Raw genomic sequence first — 18,350 nt, 5'->3', positions numbered from 1 at the left:
TCTATTCTATGCTAAGATTAGTTAATATACACAGAATGTGACAAATACACATTTTTAATTTTATATCTACAAATTTAAAACTTTTTGAAGAGTTCATACACACATTTAAAAAAAACGTTAAATCTCTTAATAAAATCACAGAAGTCTTCATGTTTTTTTCATTGATTTTTAGTGTCTTTTTTTCAATTTAACAAGATTCTTACTACAAAGCCCCAACAATGGATTTGCAATTCCACTTTTTCACTTAGATCAGCACAGTAACATGTAAAATACAGCTTAAAGAAGAAAATGGCAAACATACAGCCAGCTATTTACAAAATAAAAAATATTTAATTAATTGTTTAATTTTTTTTTAAATGCAAGTTTTTATTTGAATACATTTATCCAAACAGAGTTAATGTGCATCCGTGTATTTGAAAGAAGAAAGTTTCCTTAGTATCAAGCAAAGTAAAACACTGTCCAATCACCTTTAAATGCATCAAAATTCATCACAACTTAACAGCTTGCTACAATATGTAGCAATGGACTGGAAATGTCGATGTATTCCCGGTAACAGCTGGAGGCATAATGTCATGACTATAATAAACTGATCAGATTTTGTCAGTCAAAGGTCAAGGTGGCCGTGACCATAAAACAATAGTTTTTTGGTCATAACTCAAGAACTAACTATAAAACATCATCACTTCATCAAATTATTCTGTAAGACATTTTCTGAATTTTGACATAGTTAGCGTGAGTTCTTGAGTTATGACCAAGACCTAATTTTGTTGGTCAGAGGTCAAGGTGACTTTCAACAATAGTTTTTTGGTCATAACTGAAGAACTGGATATAAAACGTCATCACATTGTGAATTTACTTTATTAGACATTTGTCTGAAATTTTGTTAAAACTAGTGTGAGTTTTTCTGAACAATTAGCTATTTTTGTCAATCAAAGGTCAAAAAATACTTTTTTGGTAATGATTCAAGACCTCACGTGCTAATTATTACAAAATTTCAGACAAAATGTGTAATAGAATAAACTGGCAAAGTGATGTTTTACACCCAATAGTCAATGTCATTGTGACATTATAATGTTGAGCAAAAACACTTTTCTGACCATCGTTCAACATCATTTCTCAGGAACAGAAGCGGAGACACAATTATTTAAACTGTGCTAATTATATAGGTCTTCTGTTCTTATGGGTTGAAGACATGCGTGAAGCAGAGTTTTAGAATTTATAGCTTCTTTGCAGCAACATCCATATTTGAAGTATGTTTTGTGTCATGGCTACATATGAGTCCGGACAGACGTGGATGTAAACTTCAACAGCAACAGCAGCAGGTTTTTTCTGGCACATGAAGGCCAGTTGCCTCATTTTCATCCAGTTTATTAACTGAAAGACAATAATTTAGGAACAAAGTTGATTCATAATTATAAATTACTTTGATAACAGGTTGTAGATGAGATTAGGGGTTCGCATAAGTTCTTACGTTTCTATTATGTTCACATTTAGTTAATTAAGGGGGTTATTTCTTTTTATCATTACAGTGATAAAGACACAGATTCCCTCCATAATGTTGCTGACAGTAAATAACATGTCCTTATTACCTGTCTGGATGCCCAGACGTTGCTTTAACATCCCGGGTTCGTCGTTTTCTTGAGTAATGATGGAAGAAGTATTGTCTTCGTTTGTAGACAGATTTTCCTCTATGCTTGTTTTTCTGACTGATTTTTCATCCTCTACATATTTTGCATCATCCTCTTCTCCTCCAGCCCAAATACTGAGCGTTTTGTCACTGTCATCCACTATGTTTCTTTTGTGTTCCTCTTTGGCTTCTTTTTGGTCTTTCTGTTCATTTTGCATCTCATCCATCAGATCTCCTGAACTAGTCTCATTATTCTTTGTGACTGTGAAGAGGAAGAAAATTTATTTATTCAGTAATGATCTGGATCAGTTTCAATATCATTAAGAACAGCTTTTATACATTTTCAGCATTTACACCCTGAAACAAGATGACATGACAACATATCCTCCCCAGTAATGAAACCCTGGAAAAATATATCCTCATATTCTTTGTATACTGTAAATAACGCATAAATGCATGTTTGCATAATGAATCAAATGATATAAATTACATCAAATAGAGCCAATTAAAGTAGTGTTGTTTTTGTTTTTTTACCAATCTATAGTCAAATTTACAATGAGAAGAAAGACATTTGCAAATTGAAATGTTAAACCATCCCTTGTTTTGTTTGTCAGGTGCGGCATCTGTATTATAAACAGAAATAATTTACTTTCAAATATTTGGAAACATACAACATTTGGTTGATTTAAATAAGGATAAAACTGATAAATGATCAAAAGTCTCACTGATGTAGAATTATTTTTGTGGTGGATGTGAATTAAGTTAGAAAATCAAATTTGGGCCAAAAATATTTAAAATTGCACTTCATGGTGTGAGTAGTGCTAGAAGTAATTTTCCTTCATTTATGGTCATTCTTTTATATCGTAACGCAGATTACAGTTTTCACCCTGATGTGTTTTCATCTTATATTCAAGATCTTCTTTTTGTTGTTGTTGTTGTTGTTCTTCTGCTTCTTCTTCTGCATCAATTTCAGGTGTAAATGCTTTTATTCATGTAAAGGAAAACACAAAATGCAGGCATCAGATTATAATTCATTATATGAAAATAAACAAATATAATGCAGTAATGCTCTCAGGCTTTCTGCTTTCAAATATTTATTTTCCTGTAGATCAGCTTTTCTTATTTAATATTACATGTTGCTAAGTCAACATGCATGTGACATAATTAACTCTTATATCCTACTTTTTTGGGGAAGTATGGTTTTTATCACAACTCAATCAATTCATCAACTGGTTGCCGGTGTAAAACGGTGGGACGTGCACAGTACGTCATCTCCTCATTCTTTCCTATTTTTATCTGGTCTTTATCACCAGTTTCTTTTGCAACTACATTTTTACTTACTTTTTCTGTCCAGATGTTCGTGTTTTGGATCATCTAGGGTACTGGTTTCATCCTGTTTTTGCGGTGCATTGTCTGTGGGACCCCTTGAATTGGCTTTAAAAGGAAGGAAAGAAAAGGATGTAGCAATGACCTGATAATATTACACTCATGGCCAGTTTAACAGTTTAACAGTTTAATTGTGTATTTGTATGTCCTTACCTCTGTACATGAGCAGATATACACTCCTGGAGCTGGTAAACAATGATTTTTGCATTATTTGCATTGAATGACAAAATAATAATATATCTCATTTATTTTAGATAAAAATTTGATTTTGTCAGACATACGTGTAAGACTTGTTTTTTGCAAATGGTTGCTCTCCAACCTGCATCATTAAAAAAAAAAAAACAGACCAAACAATGTCAACAAATCTCCATTTGATGTTTGATTTTTCGGTTGGTTGGGTTTGATTGTGTACCATTGTTATGGCATTGATGAGGTGAAATTCCTCTCTTACCTTGTTGACTTCAGTGTCATTAAACTCATACCAGGCTTTGTCCTCATTGGACAGGATGGTGGCTGTGTAATGTCCACCTCTCAGACTGCCAAAGTGATTCACCATCCCATACAGTTCATACTCCTTGTTCTACAATAAAGAACACAGTCAGATTCATGAAAATATTTGAAAAGCAAACATAAGGAACATCATTCAAATATAAATCACAAATGCCTGTCCCCTTGCCTGCATTTGTAATGTATGTTGCACGTCCACACGGCAGTGTGATTTGACATGTGACATGGAGCTGTAGTCAAAGTCAAATCTTTTAAGGAGCAGAGTCAAAATCTGAGGAAATTTCACCATCTCACATCTCTAAATAACACAAAAAACCACAGGTTTTGCTCAACAGAAAGAACTGTAAACAAACACACAAAGTGTTCATCTAATTCCAGTATGAAATTCACTGTTGCGACAATTTTGGTTCCAAACTCACACTTGTTGCCTCCGTTTTGTTGTTACATTCATTGCAGTACACCATGCTGTCTCCACTGAATGATGTAAGCTGGAAGATCCTTTCAAAGCCGTCTTTCTGTTGAAAGACAAACGTTAGATTCTAAATTCGATAGCAAGCTCACATCGTATAAAAATCCCAAAGCAGATCTGTAAACTCTGGCTGCTTACCACACTGCAGGTTGCATCAGTCATCAGTGACAGTGGAAGAGTCAAGAACGGATTAGTCTCCTCATTGATGCAGTGGCCTTTGGAGCACTTTGTTGTGTATGTCATCTTTCCTTTCAAAACCTAAATATATAAATATCAGTTATATCACAGCTTTCCTATTTGTCCACCTGTGCATAATATTACAGATTGGATAAATTCTCACCTCAGAGGCTTTTGAGCTGATATTATGTAAAATCATTTCCAGGCATCCTGGAGCATCACCTTGTTGACAAACTGTGAAGGACAAATTAAAGTAAATGAATGATTTCATCAAAGCATCTTCCCTCATTTACTACTGTTTTAGTAAATGCTAAAAGCACTTTGAATGCTCTATTTTCCATTTATCACAGTCCATTTTACCATTCGTAATTCCAAATGCTTCTGTGAAAGCTTCTGTTCCACATGTCTGTTTCTTCAGGCCGGCAAAGATTTTTCTCAGCTGAAGGTCTGTTTGTGATTCTTCATTCAACCTTTAGGAAGAGAGCAGCATCTGAGTCAACAGTATTTACAGCCTGCCTTGATGTGATCATTGGTTTAGTTTTGTGAATTTGACACACAAATATAAACTCAAATGAGTCACTTTATAAAGAAATGTTTCATGCTTTTTACATGGTGTTTTACTCACATTTAAACTGCTTTCCTTCTATTTGTTGTCATTCATTTATTTTTTACATGGAAGGAGTTAAGAGTAACATCAGGTGGGTTTCAGTTAAAACTGGCCTGACTCAGTTAAAAACTGGTTTTCAGCAGCACAAAAACACAAAAAATAAATGGAAACAATCATCAGAGATGACAACAACAAAACATAGGCAGCGACACTGATGTTATGACATCATTTTACAGATGACTGCAGCTGTTTCAAACCTGTCGTGGATCTCTGGAGTCATGAAGAGAACTTGCAGGACACTGTTGAGGTAACACGTTGCTCCCTGATTACGCAGACCATAATAACGTCTCTGTGGCGGAGTGACTTTAAAGGAAACGAAAAACACAGTGTCATTACACTTTCTCCATGAATAAAAGTAGACGCGCAAAAGGTGCAGAGCAAAGGGAGACCGCAGCTATAAAACTGTAGATATTTTAAAACATTTTAAAAACATATATTGGACATCACCTGCAACTTTATTGCCCTTATGCTCCTTCTCTGTAGTTGCTTTACATTTCCGAGAGGGTTTTTTTTTACGGCGAGTCATCTTTCCTCTTGGATTTCCCCCTGAAGATGATAAAGTGTTGTTTTATCTGGCAAACAGTTCGGCTCCATTTCAATCTACTATCAAAAAGTCATCATGTTATCTTTGTTATGTTTTATGTTTTGTTGTGTAATTTAATGAAGAAGAAAAGAAAAAGTAGTGTTACCCTTTTAAATTTTGCCTGTTGGCTGTTTGCACCTTCTGTCCCAGGTGGCGATGGCGTTTAAAAGCAGAGGGCTAAAGTCCTCAGATGTGTTCGCTTTGCTTAAATATAGAAAGAAAAAGTACTAGATATCCCAAAGACAGTGGTATGTTTCTTTTTATCCTCCTCACATTTTCAGAAATAATATTTAGTGGGCTGCCAGATTATGATCACAACTCTGGACCATGGTCCATGCTGTGCACTAAACGTCCTCAAACCCTAGAAAAGCTCTTGTTTTGTGCAGCAGGTACAGTCTTTTTATTTAAAAAAATAATGTACGGTCAAAGATTTGGAAACATCAGTTGGTAGAGTTTAAAATGGAAGGAAAAATCGATAATCAAATGTCTTACTTATGTGTAAATCTTTTGTGGTGGATGTTTAACATTAGGACAAACATTTAAATCACATTTGAGCCCAGAAATTTAAAATTGTACTATATAACCTGTAGTTACCACTAGTTGCTTTTGTGTTAATTTTGTTTTATATCCAAATAGTATGGAAAACTTCATTTATTTGCTTCTTTATTACCCGTTTGTTTGATATTCTTTTTCTTTATCTCTTTAAATTAGCATCATTTCCTGGATTTAGGAGGAGCATGTTCGTTCCCCCCACTTGTTGTTCGTGTTTTCATGTGTAATGCTGAAATGGACAGGCAGCTCGTTTTAAGATACGTCTTTCTGTGCTTGTCTGCTTATCATTTCACACTGTTCACAGTTTTTGCAATTTCTCAGTTTTATGTCATAAGCTGCTCCTTTGATATATTTACAATGTGATACATTTTATCCTCAATAATGCACATTTTATGACTCCTTACTTCTGTGTTTACAATCCAGTCATACAAATACAGAGAACATTGAAATGATAAGAAAGCCTGTAAGGCTGGTTTGCAGTGTAAGCCAGAATTAGAGACAGAAAGGGAATGCTTACCGGGCTCTGACGATTGTGTAAGGAAGCCAGTAACGTGTGGAGGGGACTCTCAAAAAGTCTTACTTTCCTTTTTTTGTCCCAGGCGGCTGTCAGCAGTCTGAGCGTTCACCTAGTGACAGGACAATGTTATGACACAACTGAAAATAAAGTTTAGAAAAGAAAAGAGGCTCCTGTACAAAACTTTAATAATCTTTAAATTATTTTCTAAATGTTTTTAAAGGTCTACGGTACTCTAGCGGGGACTTTCTCTTTATTTTAATTCACTTTCTTTCTTTTCGCTGTGCTCCTTGCTACTTTGCTTCAGTCCTCTAGTCAGTTACTGCATCATTCCTGTAAACCTAATTTTCATTATGTTTCTTATTAATGGTCCTTATTAATGGTAACTGCCGTGTGCCTGAAAGGTGGGATTGATTGAGTGAGATACTCATCAAAAAAGATGTCTAGGAGTGAAGTGGGTACACACACCATGCAGTAACCCCCCCCCAAAAAAACCCAACGTGCCAGCCTCTATGGTCTTTCACCTTGCTATTGTGAAAACAGAAAGTAAGAAACAGACAGGAAAACCAATGCAAAGTCGTTAGAAACCACAAGATGTTTTTCTGCTCATTTAATATCACACCTCTTGTTTGCGGTTTAAGTGGATAGAAAACATCTTGCTTTACACAGGAACAAAACTTTTTCACACAAACATGATGTTACAGGTGGCTGTGTTACCGAAAATGTTGCCTGTTTACTGGAAGTGACCTTAAGGCTTCCTGTAAACCTAATTTTCATTATAATGTGAAGCTATCCAGCAGAGGGCGGCACGGTGGCATCGTGGTTAGCACTGTTGCCTCACAGCAAGAGAGAAACTGACTGTTAATCATTGGCATATCCCAGAGTCTGATACCTCCATCCTTATCTTTTTAAGCCACGCAGCTTTCTGCACTGGAACCCGGTGATGACACTGGACATACATTTTCAGATTTGTCACATATGAATTTATGGTCCTGCATATAAACAGGAACAAAACAATCTCCTTATGCAAGTTTAAAACAGATCCTACCGATATTCAGTTCTTTGGCAACGATCTCTTTAAATTGCTGCACAGTGATCTTCTTCATCTTTTCCTTTTGTCACATAGATGAATGAGTGTTTTTTTTTGACTGGGTCCATGTACGTTCAGCTAGATTACCATTTTGCCGCTCAGCCTGGAGGGCTCTTCAGATTTGTGTATTCTGATAAAGAAACTGAAACTCTGAGCAAATATTTCGAGATATGTCACATTTAGACCTAAGGTTCCAGACAAATCACGTGACTTTGTGGAAATGAAAAGAGGAACGAAACTCCAACCCCTGTGCCCCTGTTTTGTTGTCTGAGTGAGCAGCTTTCGTCTTTTAGTCTAGATGGGCAACAGCTCTTCAACTGAACAGAGAAATAACTCCGAACAACAGAGGGCCAATTTGACAACTGGACAGAGAGATGTCTAAGGACAACACAGTCAATGTCAAGACTGAACAGGACAAGTGTTACAACCCTCAGGACAAAACACTTACATTTGTCGAAGGAGATGATGATTTAGACTGTAAGTAGCTTTAGTTGCTGTTTTTTCACCAAGAGATAGGCTTGAAAAGTAAGAAAAGTAAGCTTCTGTTATCCATGGCTTATTTTTACAAGTATGACATTCTTAATCACATCTCCTCTTGTTCGTGTGTCTCATAGTTTTGTGCGAAGGCTTCAAGTCTCTCCGAGCAAAAATGTCCTGCGGTCATGTTGTCACTCCGATGTCTCTCACCAACTGGTGTCAGAGATTGTTGAAAGAGGTAAGCCGTGTGCTGGTGCTATCATTTTCTTTACTGTTGAAGAGTTTCTCTGATTTTTTTTTTTTTTTACCATTTTAGGGTAGGTTCAAATTTGTGTGCGGCATGCCCAACTGTGATGCTGAGTGGCCGTACGAAGAGGTTTGTAAAATGGCTCTTCTGACCCCTGAAGAAATGAAGATCTTTGAAACCAAAATGTTCAGCAATGTTAAGGATTACTGGAATTTCAGATTAGTAAGTATCTCTATTAAACTATTCACAAACTGATCGAAAATGTTGAATTTAATAAATGGATTTCAAAACATCTCATTCTTTTTTTTTTTTTTAAATATTATTCAACAGTGTCCTGGTTGCAAGTCTTGTATGGTGAGGAGTAATCTCTGTGATCTAAGTGTCCGGTGCATAGTGTGCACAAAGGATAAAAAGATGAACTACATGTTCTGCTGGCAGTGTTTGAGGGAATGGAAAGGTCCGTCTCCACGTTCAGACCGCTGTGATAATCAAGGCTGCACCAATCAGCAACTAGAAACGCTGAGAACGTGTCCAGATATCACCTTTAAGTCTGTGGTGGGCGTCACTGGCTGTCCCTGCATCCGTGCCTGTCCCAAATGTGGTTTTCTGGTTGAGCATGACACAACAAAATGTAAAAACATCATATGTCCGCAGTGTAAGGTGGAGTTCTGTTTTGTGTGTCTGAAGCTCACTAAAGAGTGTGCAGGTCAGGATGGCTCATATTCCAAAATTTGCTCCAGTGGTGTAGCACCAAGGCAGACGTCTCTCCCTGTGTGGCAGGGGATATAATTTTGTTGATTTAACATTTAGAGCTCAAGAAATACAAATACACCTGTTTTTATTTCTTTATTTTTTAGGAAAATACTTCTTAAGTACTTCATTTTTGCCATTTTAGTTTTTTTTTCTTTTTTAAGAAACGCCCTTTGTGGCACTTTTTTGAAGACAGCAGATGTAAGTCAGCAGTCCCCCAGTTTGGAGAAGCAGGCAGTAGTACTGATACAGAAGCAAAGCAATGTACTGTTGTGATGGGGCAGCAACAACAAAAACAGCAATATCAGTCAATGTCCATGCTACATTAAAAATAGTTTCACCTTGTCGTCAGACAGCCCTTTCCTTTGGCACCACATTTTCTCAACCCTCAGAGCGTCCATATTTGTTCAGAAAGGCTCAACTGTGCCATGCACTGTGTTACGCAGCATCAATTTAAACTGATTTCTTAGTTAGCTAAACTATATTTTCTTGCTGCCCACATCCACAGCAGTACTTTATTGCCTGTTTCTCCAAACTGGGAACATGGCGACTGACATTTGTTCTCCAGGTAATATATAACTCCACTTTAGACAATGTAAACTATCCCTTTTATATAAATAAGAGATATTTTTTGGACTGAAATTTGGGACAATATTACACCACAATTGAAAAATGCAGAGTTAACTTCTACCTAAAACTTTGTTATTCTGTTTTTTGTAAGAATCCTTTGACTAGATTTTGATTTGTATTAATATTGTTGGTTTTCCCTTTAAGATAAGACAAATACATTTACACTGTTGTTTTATACACAAGTATTTCTATTCTTTCAGTGAGTGTCTACAGGGAGCTTTGTTGAAGGGGGTTAAAATGAGCTAAACTGCCCATCAGAAGTAAAAGTACTGACCCCATAATGCAGAATGGTCCCTTCATTCAAATGTCCATATTTTCATATTATTGAATTTGTGATCATTCATACATCAAAATGTAAAAACTACTCACACGTTGTGAGGTAGAGGTGATTCTAACTGCTTTATGTAATTTGGGGTAGTTTACTCTGTAGCATGACAACATATTTTATGAAATGGAATACGTATGTCAAATCTGTATGCAGTGGTGTAAAGTAATGAAGAAATACTTCAGTACAGTGGTTAAGTTTTTATTTTGTGTGTGTGATTATCTGTACACTCGAGTTTTTATTTTTCTTTAAGGTTCTGTTTTTAAATTGATGTATGTTACAAAGAAATAAACTTCCTAACTCTCAAAACGCTGACTGCTTGCTTTCCTGCAAAGCAAATTGTACTTGTACTTTTACTTTTAATATTCAGTTTAATTTATTATGATAAAATTACTTTTGATACTTCAGTAAATTAGATATCAGATACTTTATTTTTTACTCAAGTTTTATTCTAATATGCAACTTTCTGGTCAGATATCTGTACTTTATATGAGATATATAAGATATCTGTACTTTATATGAGATATATAAGATATCTGTACTTTATATGAGATATATAAGAAATCTTTACTTTATATGAGATATATAAGATATCTGTACTTTCTGAATGCAAAAAGTAACAACTGCTGTTAGATTGAAGTGACAAGCAGCTAAAATTTATCCCTTAAATGTGGGGAATTACAAGTGTATAGCAGCAGAAAATAGAAATAGCACCTAAATGGTGTCAACTGTGTGCAGTATTATTGAGCAAATATAATTACTTTTCACCACTGTGAAAGTACAAATCGTGGAGGAGAGAGTGGTTATTAAGTTGTGGGACATTAAGTAGTCAAACATTTCCTATTGAGCTCCACAGTCACACATTTCAACTCCTGAACAATTGCGCCACCTTCTGGACCATCTGCGCTATACCAGCTAAACTTTATATAACTTTATATAACAGCTCCTAAATTTTCCCACAGGAAGAAATATGAATCAAATGCTACAGTTCAAAGATGTTTATCACCAGTGGTGGAATATAACTAAGTACATTTACTAAAGTACTGTACTTAAGTATGAGGTACTTGTACTTTCCTTATGTCTTGTCTTTTTATTGCACACATACATCTACTTCAGTACATTTCAGGGGAAAATATTGTACGTTTTACTTCACATAATTATCTGAAGGCTTACGTGACTTTACAAAATAAGATTAATGCATAGATCGATAGAATATAAATAATAATACTAATAATAACACAATTTCAATGTAAAACAGGCTGTGTAATTGATATAGAAATGATCATTTTGGGAGCAAAGTATTCCTTTAAATTGACTTTCCCAGTGTTACTGAGGTCTTTTGTAATCTATAATCCTTCTCTCAGCCTTATGTTTCTCCTATGACTCATTATATAATGTTTTTTAAGTCTGTTGTGTTATAATTTATGTTTGTTTTGTCATTGTATGTGGGACAGGAAATTAGCTGATGAACATTTAGCTGTTTGTGACTTTGCTGTATGTCATGTTCAGTAAAACAAACGCATTAAAATGTCATATTTGTTTGAATGAATTTGTTCTTTTTCATATTTAAAATGATCCTTTACCTAAAATCACAGTTTCTCCAACACTGAAACATTCAGTTTTTAAAGTCAGCTGTTACCTACGGATCAGCGTGATCCTCCGGGGCAGAGTGGACTCTGATCCTGCAGGAGCAACGTTTTCTGAAAGTCACCACAGCTGCAGCCAGGAGACACACAGCAGCAGTGACGCAGAGCGCTGAGGCTGCAGAGAGCTCCGCAGGAGGTCTGAGGGTCCACCACGTCCCGTTTGGCACTGAGGTTAAACTCTCACTGACCAAAAAAATAAAATGAGGTAAATATGAGTCATAACTTATCATAAATCAGAAGTATGCTTGTTTAAAGTCGTACTTACCTTGTGATAGAAGCAGGAAATGAAGAGATATATTCTGAAGGAGGAGTAACGTCAGCGTACACACATAACTTCCTGTCAGGGCAGTGAACCAAACCCTGGTATCCTTTTATCTGACGGTTAAAAACAGCAGAGACAGAACAGTTTTTAAAAATCAGTGTATAACAGTCACATTAACTTTTATATATAAATAAAGAACGTCTTTGTTAAAGCATATTGTAACTTGTCTAAATGTTTACCCCACTTACATACAATTTCGAAGTATTTGTACTTCAGTTTTTCAGTATTTCCATTTTATGCAGCTTTCTAGCTTTATTTCACTACATCGCAGAGGCGCATATTGTATTTTTGACTTCACTACATTTGTCTGACAACTTTCATTTAGTTCTCAGATTACGGTGACCATGTACGTACGGTTTTCTTTAAGTGATGAGAAAATTCTTTCACTTCAAATAAATAATAAATAAATAAATAAACTCTCTTGGATCAGCTTGAAAACGCGTCATTGCAAAGCTGAAAAAATATATTATTTATTAATTTTTTTTTTGGCACCAAGAAAACTTGGCTTTTTTTTTTTTTTTTTTAGAGATACATCGTTCTCACAGAACAAATGAATAAAAATCTTTATTGCCTCAAAGGGAATTTACTTTGCAAAAATGTGCATTAAGACCAACGATGACAACATATGACATAAAAACAACCGACACCATCAATTTACGATAATCTCATGGAGTATGATATTTTGCTCTAGTTTCAGTTGCCTAACAGGATGTAAAGGAGTTACAGTTACTGCGTGTTGTTGTGTGGAGTTACCTGAATGGCGCCTCCTGCTGGACAGTCCACCCAGTCTGAGCCAAAAACCTGGATTTGGTATCTGTTGTGTCCAGTGCACCTGTGTCTGAAACAGCGTCCCTCCACAGAACCGCTGTCCAAAAAAAATTCACTCCGGTTCTGAAAGACAGAAATTAATATTAAAGAATTTTTTTTCTATGTTTCTGGATTCTTCATTCACAGAAGAAATGTGCAAAAAAAAAAACAAAGTTCACTTCACAAATTCAGCTTAACAAGGGACGAGCAACTGATATACAGATGGTCATTTTGGGGTAAAATATTCCTTTAAACAAAAGAAAACAGTGACAGGCTTTCATTAAGTTACACACACACACACACTCACACACACACACACACACACACACACACACACACACACACACACACACACACACCTGTCTGGTCAGGTTCGAGAAGAAGCAGCGGCTGTGAAAACCAAAAATCTCTCCACTCTCCTCTTCAGCAGACCGTCTGCTGTTTCCCTCTTTCCAACATTCACTCTGAAGATCAAAAATGTAAAAAACAGTGAAAATGTGATGCTGCAATTGCAAAAAAAAAAAAAAAAAATGCCACAGGTTGCAAATGATTGCAGTAAAAAAGGCTGATCCCACATTCTTGCTTTACATAACAGGAACATTTAAAAATCCAAAGGAAGGATATAATAAACAATTTTACACATTCTGAGATTTAAGGAAAATACTTCTGGGGATGCAAAACAAGTACAACAGATTTACTTATATTTAATAATCTGAAGGATATTGTTTGGCGAAGACAATTTCAATAAAATAATGAGAGGAAATGAAACTTACTCCATTCTTGAGCGGTTTAAACACCCGACACCCGTCCAGGTGCTGGTCTGTCTGGCACTCCCCCTTGTGGAGGTGAAGATGATGACACCCAAATCCACTAAGAGAGAACAATGCAAATTAATGCTGCAAATGTGGTATGAAAATTAAAAAGTGACTCTCATCCAACTTAAAAAACATAAGCAGATGTGTAGAAAACATATATGTAAGTATAAATTTACCTGCCAGTGCAGAAAAATGAGGATTTGTTCTGACAGGTTGACAGAGAGCCAAACGTAGCTCCTTCACCTATTAAAAAAACACAAAATAAAAAACATCATCTTATCTAACTTTTCTCTGTCTGTTCTCTTTATTATTATGACAAATATAAAGTAAATTTTACATGTTTTCACATCGTTATGTTTAATATCTTCATCTTTCCTCACCGTCTCCCCACACAAGACTCTGCGCCCGGCTCAGGTCCACAGTGTACCAGCCTGTGTCCTGTAATGCTGCTAAGGTGACCGGGTCGATCCGGACTGTGGACGAGTCCCCCAGCACCGCCGCCATGATGGAGCCCTGCAGGACGCGAGACTCCCAGTGAGAGGACACTCTGCCCGGACGAACATCCTGAAGAAGAAATACATGTAAAACATGTAAAGAGAGCACATAATTCATATGAAAATGGGTTAAAGGGACAGTTCACCACAAAATCTATTTTTTTCTGTCTTACCTGCAGTGCTTTTTATCAGTCCAGATCGTTTTGGTTTTAGTTGCCAAGCACTGCCGAAATATCTGCCTTCTCTCCATTATAACCTAACTACATAACTAAATACATGTATAAATAAATATAGGAACAAATGAACAAATATGAAAATAAATATGATAAAAATATATATATTTAAAAAAGTATATAAATAAATATGTTTTTAAAAATAAACAAATAAGTAAATAAATAAAGGAATTCACAAAAATTATGTAAAATAAATAAATGTATCAACATGCAGGAATAGACAATCAAAAATAAATGCAGGAATAAATATGGAAACAAATAAATACAGAGATGAATGAATAAATAAGAATAAATAAATGCTGTATTAAACGCATAAATAAAAACATAAATTAATTTTAAAAATTAAAACAACTATATGGAGATAAAGTGATAATGCATGAATGAATGTGTAAATAAATAAATGTTGATAAACAGGTCAGAAAAATGGGACATAAATAAATTAATATCTTAAATTTCTGTTATTTATTTATTAATTCCTGTATTTATTCGTGCCATTTTTCATTCTCTATACTTGGCTTATGTTGCTTAAACCATTGAGAAAAAAAAAGTTCCATGATACTGGTCCCTTTAAGGAGCTGCTCAGTACCTGGTTCTCCAGCGGCCCCCCGAGCTCGGGGTCAGCGGATGCCAGGTGTGTCTGCAGGGCCGAGATGACGGATGGGGTGTAAATCCTCATCTGGCCAAATCCATCAGAGTGGGTCACTTTGCCTCGAGGAGAACACGCTATCAAATAATAATAATATACAACCACATCATGTATCTAAGTTTAATAAAGTGGCATAAAAATATCCGAAATAATTTAAAAACCTTGAGACGTGGAGGAACAGTCTCTCCAGGTTCGGAGGAGCTCTTTAGAGAAACCGAGTGTGTGAAACAGCTCGTGGATCACCGTCTGAATAAACCAAACACACTCTTTATGACGCATCCTTTACATCCTGCTGCTACTTGTCCGTAAAAACACGTCCCATAATCCCATTGTGCCATTATTTGTTATATTTGGGATCATCTGTCAGTTCTAATAAAAATTTCATTAAACTACTTGTAAAAAAGAGACAGAAATATTGTTAATCGTACTTGTACAGTAGCCTGGTGGCTGTATGCGGCTCCTGTCAGTCTGTCCCTGCAGATGACCGCCACCCCGGCTACGGGACGTCCACTGGTGTCCGTCTGACAGTGGACAGCGTAGGCCAACACATTAGGCTGAGAGGAGAACAGGACATAAAAGTAGTATTTCTTTTGTTATTTTAATATTTTTAATTCATTTTATTGACTTTCTACAAAATTACAGTTAATATAAGAGGATCCAAAAATTAAATAAAAAAGTCTCAAGTTTATGCATTTAAGTTATTTATTTATTTATTTTTTGCGACAATTTTCTAAGGAAAAAAACATATAAATGACTTAATTGACATACATGCTTATTGACAGGCAATTTCTGGGATTTGAAGGCAAAAAAAAAATCAAAGCCTTGAGTGTTTAACATGTGAAGAACAATTTTTTAAAACTTTTAATTCATAATTATTGTTTTAATATTTTGGCCATTTTTTGTTTATTTTATTCTGTTGCTCTCTTTTGAGAATTTCACGACTTAATTGCTAATCTTGTTGATTGTAACTGTTGTTTTTATTCTTTATTTGTTTTTTAAATTGACACAAACTTGTATTGTTCTTAGATATTTGTGTTTTTAGTGGCATCTCTTAAATGTCCCTCAGCACCTTTTAAAATGAGTTCTCCTTCGATGTCTTTTCAGAGATTTTAAATAAAATACATAGACTAAAATGCTGTAAAAAAATAACCTTTTGTATTTTAAGTGCCATATAACTACTTTTCATTATTAATTTAAATTTCCATCAGTGACTTTTCACTTTGAAAAACTTCTCAAATATGTCTGAAGTGAGTCTTCACCTCCGCTCGACACTTGTCGGTGGCCTGTATGTGGAGGTACAGCAGGAAGTCGGTGTCCTGGAGTCCAGCACCGTCAGGACGGAGCTCAGTCCTGCGAGGTGAATCAGCCTCCGTGTAAATATCACATCCAGCCAGGTGATCATCTGGGATCTGTTGAGAACAGGAACATATTTGGCACCAGGTTTTCATTTCTTCATGTGAACTGGTACATGTTGTCTATGTGGTTTTTTTAGACTCTTTCACTACAGCACCATAATAATTCAGACTGAAACTTACGGTCACATCCAGACATGTCTCAGATCTGTAGCTGTTGTTCGCTCGACCACACCTGAAGGAAGAAAATAAACTCTCATTTCTCATTAATTTGAAAAGCATTTCAGTTCCTTTAGGATTAATCAGAAAACATGCTGTGACAAAACTCAAACACACAAACCTTTTCTAAGAGATTTATTTTAACAAAGTTATTCCAAAAAAGATAAAGATTCACATCTGGCCAAACACACACACACACACACACAGAAACTGCATACTCACCTGTTGTAGTTTGCAGTGCTTGAATTCCTCCAGAGAAACTTGCAGTATTTATTGATGTCTCTGCTGAGAAGCAATGGGCCAGGAGCTCGCTCCACTATTAAAGGGTTAATAATAGTGCATGTTAACCTCTGTGTGTGTGTGTCTGTGTGTTATGTGTGTGTGTGTGTGTGGTCTGTTTATCACCTGACAGTAAAGAAGAAACCATGTTCACAGCCTCCTCCACCGCTGCCTCCATCCTCTCTCTCTCAGCCTCTGATAGGCTGCTGCTCTCTTTTGGAATCCAGGTCTGGATCCTGATTGGCTGTGGGGAGGCAGGAGTGGGCGGGGCTATATTTCTCCTTCGCTGAGGTGATGCCCTCCTGGGTCCTGGCTCCGTGTGTGGGCTGCCTGCAGCTCGGACCACCCTGTTCTGGACCTGAACCTCGTCAAAGATGCACTTCTGCATCGCTCCTGGAAGATTGGTCATCACCACGGTGACCACCAACATCCCCACCCAGAGCCTCTGGGATGAAGGTGAAGCCATAATTACAGCTGTGACCTATTTTAGGGCCACAGAGGGGATGATGAGTAGTTGTTAGACATTTTGGTTGAGGAGCTTTTACTGCAGGACACGTTCATTCAGAGCAACAGGTTTTCTTACGGCTGTTGTGAATCAAACTGTCATCATGATACTAAAACTCTCATCCATCAGCCCACAGGGAAGGGATTTATAAATTAAAATAAAATGATAATACAATGATGCTACTTACAACTGATTAACACTTTACAGTGAATTACATTAATTTATTTTAATACTGAGATGCAAAATATTAGCATCACAATTCCCTTTTTATTGATTATTTATGACTCAAGTCAACTTGTGCTCTTTCATAAATTATCTGTATTTTATTTGTTAAGTAGGAAATATTCAGGACACTAAGATCACTTTTTTTTTGGTAATTTATATTCTACAACTACAAAACACATGGTGGGTTTAATATAGTTAAACCTTATTATGGATTATCCCAAAATAAATAAATAAAGTTTGCAGCGATTCACCATGAAGCTATGCAACATCTGCTGACGTATATAACATAACAGAAATTCCACAGAGTTTAATGGTATAAATTTAAATTTCAGCATTAAATCTGTGGTTGGTCACTTTTATACAAAATAATGTGTCGAATAAATTAAAAAAAAGCTCCCTAAGGTTTTGCAAAATAAAAGTTCCTCCCATGCTGACACATTCTTTGCACTTTTTAATTAATTAATTTTATTGGCAATCATTAAAATAAAATGCCAATTATCGGCAAAATGCCAAATATCAGCCCCTATAATCTGTCGACCCCTAGTAAATATGCATTTAAACAGTGTATGTTTGACAGATAATGAAATTGAGTAAAACAAGGAAATGGGCTGGACTCAGAGTGGGATTGCTGCTTTCTATGAATACAAAAATAAATTACAAGCACATTTAAGTTCCATTGTCGTCCGAATCAAAGATTATTATGAGCAGATTTTGGCCAGTGAGGTCCACTCTGAATGACTGGAGAATAATGACATGAAACGCTGCAGGAGCAGTTAAATATCGAGCGAATCTCAGCCAAAAAAAAA

General features: G+C 35.9%; 3 protein-coding genes across 5 annotated transcripts; all 3 read right to left on the bottom strand.

The window, feature by feature from the left end:
- Nucleotides 1–312: 312 nt before the first annotated feature.
- On the bottom strand, nucleotides 313–3,250 carry LOC121961937 (histone-lysine N-methyltransferase SETD1B-like). Of its 3 annotated transcripts, XM_042512059.1 has the most exons (5): nucleotides 3,167–3,250; nucleotides 2,969–3,061; nucleotides 2,514–2,609; nucleotides 1,590–1,889; nucleotides 313–1,374 (listed from the first exon to the last, which is right to left on the bottom strand). In XM_042512059.1, exons 1-5 carry the CDS (start codon nucleotides 3,228–3,230, stop codon nucleotides 1,304–1,306), a joined length of 624 nt encoding a protein of 207 aa, XP_042367993.1. In that variant the 5' UTR covers nucleotides 3,231–3,250; the 3' UTR covers nucleotides 313–1,303. The 3 variants fall into 3 exon arrangements, with proteins under 3 accessions (XP_042367993.1, XP_042367992.1, XP_042367994.1); XM_042512058.1 differs by lacking the exon at nucleotides 313–1,374 and having other exon boundaries at nucleotides 1,465–1,889; XM_042512060.1 differs by lacking the exons at nucleotides 313–1,374; nucleotides 2,514–2,609 and having other exon boundaries at nucleotides 1,465–1,889.
- A 34-nt stretch (nucleotides 3,251–3,284) lies between these two features.
- On the bottom strand, nucleotides 3,285–7,748 carry LOC121962460 (ubiquitin carboxyl-terminal hydrolase 47-like). Its single transcript, XM_042512716.1, has 11 exons — nucleotides 7,531–7,748; nucleotides 6,486–6,594; nucleotides 5,281–5,379; nucleotides 5,031–5,136; nucleotides 4,527–4,636; nucleotides 4,330–4,400; nucleotides 4,128–4,247; nucleotides 3,940–4,035; nucleotides 3,690–3,818; nucleotides 3,465–3,593; nucleotides 3,285–3,332 (listed from the first exon to the last, which is right to left on the bottom strand). The coding sequence occupies exons 3-11, from the start codon at nucleotides 5,357–5,359 to the stop codon at nucleotides 3,285–3,287; spliced, it is 888 nt and encodes a 295-aa protein (XP_042368650.1). The 5' UTR covers nucleotides 5,360–5,379; nucleotides 6,486–6,594; nucleotides 7,531–7,748.
- A 1,254-nt stretch (nucleotides 7,749–9,002) lies between these two features.
- LOC121961830 (leishmanolysin-like peptidase 2) lies at nucleotides 9,003–17,336 on the bottom strand. The gene is made up of 15 exons (XM_042511870.1): nucleotides 16,941–17,336; nucleotides 16,758–16,851; nucleotides 16,500–16,551; nucleotides 16,224–16,373; nucleotides 15,393–15,518; nucleotides 15,126–15,210; nucleotides 14,905–15,041; nucleotides 13,972–14,155; nucleotides 13,768–13,834; nucleotides 13,550–13,646; nucleotides 13,136–13,240; nucleotides 12,723–12,860; nucleotides 11,913–12,022; nucleotides 11,645–11,830; nucleotides 9,003–9,065 (listed from the first exon to the last, which is right to left on the bottom strand). The coding sequence occupies exons 1-15, from the start codon at nucleotides 17,278–17,280 to the stop codon at nucleotides 9,014–9,016; spliced, it is 1,923 nt and encodes a 640-aa protein (XP_042367804.1). The 5' UTR covers nucleotides 17,281–17,336; the 3' UTR covers nucleotides 9,003–9,013.
- Between the last annotated feature and the right edge of the window lie 1,014 nt (nucleotides 17,337–18,350).

The sequence above is a fragment of the Plectropomus leopardus genome, chromosome 23 (genome assembly GCF_008729295.1).
Source record: "Plectropomus leopardus isolate mb chromosome 23, YSFRI_Pleo_2.0, whole genome shotgun sequence".
Classification (NCBI taxonomy): domain Eukaryota; kingdom Metazoa; phylum Chordata; class Actinopteri; order Perciformes; family Serranidae; genus Plectropomus; species Plectropomus leopardus.
The sequence above is the reverse complement of the archived record's forward strand: the minus strand, read 5'-3'. Positions and strand labels throughout refer to the sequence as shown.